General features: G+C 44.8%; 1 protein-coding gene across 1 annotated transcript in view; it reads right to left on the minus strand.

Moving 5' to 3' along the window:
- The window catches only part of Pdzd8 (PDZ domain containing 8), a 58913-nt gene extending 51881 nt beyond the window's left edge, over positions 1-7032 (minus strand). Inside the window, exon 1 of the mRNA XM_028775116.1 lies at positions 5931-7032. Within this exon, the coding sequence (XP_028630949.1) occupies positions 5931-6799 (869 nt within the window). The 5' untranslated portion in view covers positions 6800-7032. The remainder of the gene's footprint in view (positions 1-5930) is intronic.
- Between the last annotated feature and the right edge of the window lie 2042 nt (positions 7033-9074).

The raw sequence follows: 9074 nt of genomic DNA on the forward strand, positions 1-9074 counted from the left end.
TCAGGTGCAGAGAATTTAATCATCTTCTTTTAAAATTTAAAGACACACAAAATAATTGAAGCTTACAGGCCTAAAAACATCTAGCCTGGATAACCCTCTGAACTTGGAGAAATGACTGTTTATTACTACAGCATTATTAAACAGCATGGGACTTTGGGATTCCTGGACTTTTCCTATTACTTCGTTTATTTATTTAGGACTCTGAGAAAGTCATAGATCCCTTCTAAGCCTGAGTTTCTGTATCCATAAAAACAAGATGTCTCTCTTCTTGGGAGAGAGACAACAAGTGTGTGGACTGCTTAGAGTGCCTGCCAGACACCTATAGGAAAATTATTTCACTGTTTAGCTCATCTAATAAACTGTTAGTAATACTTTACATAAATATTAAATGTTGAATCAGGATACTTCTCCAACATGATATGCTTTATTTCAGGAATACACTGTGGTTCTCTGACACAGCCAATACACATATACATTACTCATTAAAGCCTAATTTCTTCCTCATACACTTTTACCCTCAGATTTCTAAAGCAGATTTATCAATGCATTTCTATAACAACAGCATCTTCAGGAAACCCAATGTGCCAGAAGTAAAACTATCACTAAACCAGAGAACACTTAACTCTAGTGCTACTCTTTGCAGTGAATACGTGGAACTGAGTAGTATTGAACCCTATATATAGTGTTTTTCCCTAGACATACTATACTATATATAACAATAAGTAATCACCTAATTGCTTAAGCAGAGATATTGATCTGTTCGTGTTTCTCACAAACTGAAGTCTTAAGTATATCCAAATGCCACTATTATTAATTTAATTATTTGTTTGCCCTAGAAAACAAATTGCAGGGCAGCATGAATTTCTTACAACTATTTTTATCACCGGCACACCCAGCAAAGAACTATATATATGTAGTTTGCAATCAGCACTTACCGAAAAATAAATGACTTTCTAAAACGACTTCATGATTCATCTCTGAGAAAATGGTCTTGAAATTCCATTTACAAAGAGACATGAAAACATATTTCCTCTGAGCCATAATGTAAGAAAAGAGCACAACAGATGAAAATCAGCTATTACATTACATCATTACTTCAGGATGGCTAGAATAACATACTAATGTCATTGTTTCTAGTATCTTGAAGTATGAATGGTTAGTTATATTTTCTAGTAATATTAATAAGTAAAGCTAACCATTACCATAGCCACTAAGAAGTTTTAGTAACCACCTTAAAGAGAACATACCATTTTAAGGTTATCTATGTACCCATAAAAAAAGTAAGAAAGTTAAATACAATACATTACACCTCCCACACAGTTTTGTCAGTTTTTTTGTGAATTTACTTTGGAAGTTTCTAAGAGAGAATGGTTTGCTTAAAATCATCTTTGCCTCAAATAATCAAGAAAAAAATTTAAATGCAACTGACATTAAGAACAAATGCTCTTCATCATCTCATTAGACCAAGAAATAAATTATGTATAAACTACACTATAAAGTAGGAGGCTTTACAGACCAAGCCTAATTTAGTTCTTGGAAATCAATGGTGTGTACATTAATATAATGGAGTCATTGTCCTGTCCCTCGACCTTAGCAGGATAATATAGTGTGGTCTTCTTTGCTTTCAAGTCACTGAGAATATGTAACAATTCCTACACGTATATTTCAGGATGTTTACAGTAATAAAAAGACAGGACAAAACAACTAGTTACAGCAAAAACTAATGATAAAAAGATATTCTGTACCCATAAATACCCATGTTCCATATTCAATATACTCAAATACAATGCCAACCAAATAACTGTTTCCTCTTTTGTAGCCAAGAATTGTTAATTACTGACCAAATCCACTCATGCAAACCATTTTTCAAACTCAAACAAAAGGCAGACCCTGTAATTTTCAACTACTACACAACAAGCCAAGTGGAAGTATTTCAAGATTCTATTTTTAATTTGTGGCAGAATGACTTTTTAAAATTCAACACTATATAGATTCCATTATAAGTAAATTTGCTCAATGGCAGTTCTTTCAAAAATATAAAGTTTAAAAAGAGTAAAACAATCACCAGCCACTAAGTCATCAGCAGCCACTGCAGGCCTCAGATGCACATGATTCCAAGTCAACCAGGGAACAGCTCCATGAGGCAGGTGAGTGGAACTATGAAGTACAGGATAAGCCTTACACAGTTTCACCCCAAAGCTCTTACTACAGTTTCTTTTGCTTGTTGTTATGTGGAATGCATACATGGAAATAAAAGTCAGAAGCCATAAATTGACTTCAAGTAAAATATCTCACCTTTTAGCACTGGAAAAACGAGTACAGGCCAAATAAACAGTGCCTGCAAACTGAATTTGCCCTTCCCATGAACAACCAGTGCTGGCTACAGGACACCACCACCCTAAAACAGGGAAAGCTGTTGAATAACCTTTTTACAGAGTCACCTAAGACCATCAGAAAACACAGATATTTGCATTACAATTCCTAACAGTAGTAAATTACACTTATGAATTAGCAATGAAAATAATTTTTGGTTGGGTTCACAACATGAGGATCTGTATTAAAGGGTCACAGCCTTAGGAAAGTTGAGAACCATTGGTGTAAACGTGGACACATTAATAAGAATCTCAAATATGTGACTCCCAAACCCTAGATATCCTTGTCCTGCCACAACTACACCTCAGACTTTACAGTGAAGAGAGACTCTCCATGTACGAGATATCACTGATAAAGACTAATTTGGAAGTTTTAAAAGTATTTCTACTTTATGAACAATTTTTAAGTACACATTTTAAGGGGAAAAAGATTAAAACAATGAGAGGGCTGAATGAAGAAACTCCTCCTAACTTCAACATAACAGACAACATATCTTTAGCACAATTCATTTTTATAATCATTTCATAAAATCATTTTCATAATTCATTTTTAAAATCCTATGTTTTATAAACGACTGCTTTAGTTGGTACATTTAAACATCTATCATGAGTCCTTAGGAAACTTGACTTCTAGGTCAAAACCTAAGACCTGGTTAGTTGTAAAGGTCAACTTCATCTTAGCACTATGAAAATAGAAAACAGGTTGGGCGGTGGTGGCACACGCCTTTAATCCCTGCACTTGGGAGGCAGAAGCAGGCGGATTTCTGAGTTCGAGGCCAGCCTGGTCTACAGAGTGAGTTCCAGGACAGCCAGGGCTACACAGAGAAACTCTGTCTCGAAAAACAAAAACAAAAAAGAAAATAGAAAACAGGAGTTTAGAAAGAGGTGAGAACAGTGCTCACCAACAAGACAACTGTCACACAATGGTTAAAGCAGCGAAGAGCCTGGAGACTTAGTATAATTTTCTTTTACTATTTTAGCTCTTACTGAGAAGATTAGATGTTCAAATGGATCAACACAATCTGGAGGATTAAAAAAGAAATGCTGAACAGAGTAACACCCAAAGGTTTAGCCTCACAAAAAACTTTACAAGATTCTCTTGAAGCTTCCAGTTTAAGTCAGGAAGTTTTATAGCTATAGTTCACTCAGAGTGCTAGGTTAATTTGGAAAGATGTCTAAACAACTTACTGTTATAAAACTTTGAAAAAAAAATCATTTAAGAATCCGAAAAAGGTGGGGATGGAACTACTGTGGTGAAGCTCAGTGTCAGACTGCTTTCCCAGCATGCTCCAGGTTCTAGCCCTAGCACCATGGTTGGTGATGTTAACAATTATCAGCATCAAAACTTTGTGTGCCAAAGAAGACAACCTCTCCCATTTCCTAGTCTGTTCTGCTTTAGAAACCATTATAATTTTTTTGTTTTGCATTACTAATAATCAAGATATAATTAAATGAAGTCATTCTAATGCACTTAAGGGACTTCATTCTAGATTTGGGGTTAAAGGTTTGGGCTGTGTAAAATGTTATTTTTAATTCTAAAAGCTAAAAAGCCTTTTTTTGATGTATTTTTCTTCATCCAATCAGAATAATTTATAATTTTTTTTTTGGCAAACAGGAAAGCAAAAATTTAAGCCAATAAGTATTTACTGGTGGATAATTCCCAGCCCAAAAATTAAAAAGTGAAATAAATTCCTTTAGTTTCAAAAAATTAAAAAGGCAGCCTCCCTTTACCCAAGCTGAGTTTCACCACTTGACTGCTTATATGACTTAAGCAGGTTATTTACCTACCATTCCTTCAACAATAAAATAGGATTAATACTAGTTACTTTCTCTTTGTGAGAATGATGATTCGTCTGAAGTGTGCTATAAAATCCACTCTCTTATCTGAATTCAGCCCCACACTATCACCAGTGTAGCACACCTCTGGAGAAGTGGCTTCGAAAACAAGACAAGCTAGCACTTCCTCAACCAGTGTTTCCACGCCCATATTTCTAGTTCTGCTTACCAACCCAAAAGCAGCTTTCTAGTAATTTCAACCTTCCATCAACTCCACCTGAGTCTAAATGTTATTAAGTAGATAATAGTCGTCACTCAACTCTGAACTTCATGAAGGTGGAGGCAGTATTTATTCCTGATCACTATAGACTCTTGAGCATTGGGAATAGTAAGGGGAATATAATAAATGTCCAAAAACCCTACATATTGAGTGATGCACTCTGCATCAGTTTCTGATTCATCAAGAGCTGTGATTATCAAAACCTGTAACAACTTTATGACTTTCTTAGCAACACACTGCTATAAGTACATCATTGCTTAAAAACTACAGCTCATACTGTAGTCATGTAAAAGTAGGCTTCATCAACTGCATCTACTTTACAGAACTAGAAATCCTGCATAGTAAACGACCAGTTCACCATCCCCTACAAATCCACGGAAACACGTGCTCCACACAGTAGTTCTCTTGTCACCCAAAAGTTTAGACTGTTTATTCTATTAGCCTAACAAACCATAACTAGTAAAGTCAAAGCTCCACAAATCAAAAATCCATCCCAAATCTGCACTACTTCTGCATTATGTGCCTTAGACTGGGGGAGAAAACAATATCCAGGAATATTCAATCTCCACTAAAGAGCAGCAGTAATATAAGGCAATACTAGACTGATAATTTCACATTAAACAACAAAATCCAAGATGTTCGATTTAGTGAACACAAACTTAAAGGATAGAAAGAGAAGTTAAAGATTTGGTCGTTTTAAAAGAAACAGGAGCCTTTCTACTCCAACAAGCCTTCCAAGTCCCACATATGAAACCTCTAATCCTCCAAATACTCATTTCCCCTTCTACTTCCATGTCAGGAAAAAAAAAAACTCATGCATTAATTAATCAAAAGTATATCACACAAAACTAGGCCACCATATACAGAGGAACTTTAAAAACTCCAAATCACTGTCTTTAAAATATTACCCCCAAGGTGACTTGGAGTATTGGATTAAGGAACAGTCACAGGCAGTAGACACCTGAGAAGTAGAGTCTCTGGGTCTGTCTGTGGGGCGGAACCGACATCCCAAGGGCAGATGACAGTTAACGCAAATTCACAGAGAAGACCACCAGGCACTCAAATCCTCCAAGTCACATCCCTCTACAACAACCCCTGCCTCTGCCCGGAGAGCTGCCGAGGCCCGTGCCACACAGGACACACCCGGGCTGTGAGCACGCCCTTCAGGTCTGCAGTGTGTCCAGGAACAACTTTCTCCACCTGGTTGGTGCAGGAGAGGCTGCAAAGACAGAGACACAGCTGCTGTCCCCAGGTTGCAGCAACCACACACAAGTGTGTCTCAACAGGACCAGGAGAGACACTGACTGACTGGCCAGGGACAGGGAGGGGGTCAGGCCTCCAGCTCCCAGTACTGTCTTGGCAGCACGGGAAGTGCCCACTACCCGCTTTTCTTTACCTAGGGGCCTCCAGTCCAGGTGGAAGCAAAAATGCATGCCAGGGTCTTGCTGGGACCCTGGCTACCACCCCCGGGCAGCCTCGGCTCCCCTAACCTCCCCTCTCACCTGATCTTGTAACTCGGCAGGGTGTGCTTGCGCTTGATGATCTTCTTGAGCTGGTTGACAATGATGGAGGTGAGCTGGGGCATGGGCCGGCCCTCGAACTGGGAGCGCACCTCGAAGTCAATCAGCGGGTCCTCCACGAAAGAGAAGAACCAGTGGGTGAAGGGCACCCGGGTGAGGACGAAGCGCAGCCTCCCCACTACGCGCGACAGCTTCACGAACAGGTAGGCGGACTTGCCGAACACCAGGTCCACGTCGATGGCCAGGTGGAAGCCGCCGTTGTACTCCACCTCCGCCTCGAAGGCCAGCTCCTCCGGGCAGGTGGCGGGCAGCGCGTCCCCGTCGGGGTCGTCGGGCTCACCGGTGCCGGAGGCCACCACGGGCCGCACCAGCCGGATGGTCTTGATGAAGGGCACCGTGTCGCCCAGGAACACGTCGCGCAGACTCAGCCCCTCCAGCAGGCGGCCGGCCGTCTTGGTCTGCAGCAGCTCCTCGAACTCCACCTTGATCTTCTTGGTGACCCAGCGGCGGGCGAGCGCGGTGTCCCGCAGCTCCCGGAACAGGAACAGGATGGTGGCGTTGAGGAAGTAGCATGTCTCCAGCGTCGGCGGGGCCGGGCTGTCGGGGGTCGGGGTCGGGCTGGCGCCGGCCTCGGAGGACCCAGCAGCGGGCTCCTCGGCGCCGCCGCCATAAAGGTACTCCCTGAGGGGCAGGCCCGGCACCGGCTTAAGGTAGCGAAAGCCGTCGCCCGCGCGGGCCGCCTCATCCGCCCGCGGCTCGGGCTGTCTGCGGTAGAGCAGCAGGAACTGTGCGAGCAGCGTGAGGAACGAGCCCAGCACGACCGACGCCAGGATCATGAGCAGCAGCCCCATCCCGCCGCCCCCGCCGCCCCTCGGCCTTCTCCCGCGCTCTCCGCGCCGCCCTCCTCCCTACGCCGTCGCCCCCGCCGCCTCCATCTTGAGGACATCGGTGGCGGATGAGCGGCTCCCTGGGCCCGAACCGAGCGTCCGCAGTCCGACGCTGCCTTGCGGCGCCTTAGCCCGCCGCGGCCCCGCGCCTCCTCAGACGCTCCCCCGGGGGCGGCCCGAGCGCCCGACCAGCGGCGGGCGAGGGCGGGAACGGCGCCTCCCCGCAGAGCCTGCGCTCATTGGGCGAGCGGCGCGTGACGTCAGAGCGTGCGCGCCCCCGGCGGCGGGCGCCTGAGCGCGCTTGGACGCGGGTCCTTCCCCGCCTCTCGGCGCTCTTCCAGCGCCGCTCTCCCCCCACGGCTGCATTCCGCCGGCGGCGGCACGGCGATCCGTGCATCCGTCTTCTCGGGAGCGCGGGAAGTAACGGAAGGAGACCTGGAGAAGTCGGGCTGACAGGGCGCGGCGCGGCGCGGCTGTCCGTTATTCCGCGCCCATCCCCCGCGTCGGCCGTGGGTCCTGCCCGTTACTTCTGCGGCGACTGCTCTGCATCCCGCAGTGTGTTGCTGCCTCTCCTGCAGGGCAGAGCCGCAGAGAGCTCGAGCGCAGGAGGTTGGGACACTGCCCAAGCTGGCCAGAGGACGGACTGCATCAGGGACAGCCATGGCTAGCCCGCACCGACCGGCAGACCTGCGTCCGCAGAGAATGGGGCCCGGAGAAAGGACCAAACGGAACCGCGAGAAGGGGACTAACTTTCCCACCTTGGGGGATTTCAATTTAAATGACAAAGAAGTTTATCTGAGGTCTGGGAGGAGTGGGTGGGCTGAAGTGAATTTGCCAGCGCATTGGAAGGGGCCTTAGCCACTCCAAGTTGTCTGTTCACGCCCCCCTCCTCCCTTCTTTTCTCTCTGAGGGCTTTATCGTCCATCCCTCAGGCCTTTTAGTGCCCACCCATTTCACAGAATACTAGTGACATAGTAAATTGCTTAGGGTCACATCGTGGGACCCTGAGTTCTTGGTTTCTACTTGTCATAATAACATGGAGAACGCTGGAGTTGTTTTGTTTTGTTTTAAAAAAAAAATGTTCAGGGATCAGACCCCCAGGTGCCCCATAAAGGGGAGCTGAAGAGACGGAGAAAAGCAGAAGATTTTGCACAGGGTACAGAGAGAGCCAGAATCCTTTGTGTTCCCTGGCAACAGTGTTTCCTCTGGTGCTTTCTGACTACTCTGTTGTTACGTCATAGCTTATATCCCACCTCGCGGACACAACTTTTCTAGTCCTAGGGAGGTCAGATATTCCACTACTAAAACTCACCGTTTCAGGCTAGCTCTTAAGACATCAGTGCAGGGATCCTTTCTAGTCTTGACTGGGTGATTGGAACCTTAAACCAGAGTTCTGACACCAACTGAGCCAGGCATAGAACTTTAGAATCAAATTGATCTTATCTTTCTTAGTCATGGCCAGGTCTGAGACCAGCATGGCTTTTGAAACAGGAAGACATCTGTCAGAACAGATGTTTGCTGAGCAACCTCTCTGACACTTCTAGACGTTTCAGATAACGTCTGTGTTCATGGTCACCCTCAGCTTCTGCTTCTGGGTTGCTTTCATTCATATATATATACATATATATGTATACACATATATATGTATATATATATTAAACCTAAGTGAGAGCTGTAAGCTCTTTCTCAATTTTCACCAGAGTGTTGCACCACTATACCACTGTTCCAAACATTGCACAAGGAGCTGGGGTGGGGGGGTTCTTCACATCACTAAAATATTAAATCTTACAACAGGGAGGCTAGATAAATGGCTCTATAGTGTGGTTGCCATTCAAATGTGGAGCTGAAGCTGGGTATAGCAGCACAATCCTGTAATCCCAGCACTTGGGAAGCAGACACAGGCGGTTCCCAGGACTTCCTGAGCTCCAGGTTCAGCAAGAGACATTGACTGAAGAACTGAAATGTGTGATTGAGGAAGACACCTGATGTCAACATCAGGCCCCTACAGACAGGCACACATGCACAGAATTAAAGCCAAAAAACCTCTGTGTTGATCTATCATGACTCTTAAATCATCCCACACCTAGTACCCTCTTACTAGCAAGGTTGGTGAGCCCCATGGGATGAACCTTCAACCCCACTCCATCTCCACATCTTGCTTCCTAGGACCTCTTGGAACACCATAGCTTCTCAGACTATTATTCACTTAATTCTCCAGGAGCTGGTGTCCTCAAAGGGC

The sequence above is a fragment of the Grammomys surdaster genome, unplaced genomic scaffold (genome assembly GCF_004785775.1).
Source record: "Grammomys surdaster isolate TR1022 unplaced genomic scaffold, NIH_TR_1.0 66, whole genome shotgun sequence".
Taxonomy (NCBI): Eukaryota; Metazoa; Chordata; class Mammalia; order Rodentia; family Muridae; genus Grammomys; species Grammomys surdaster.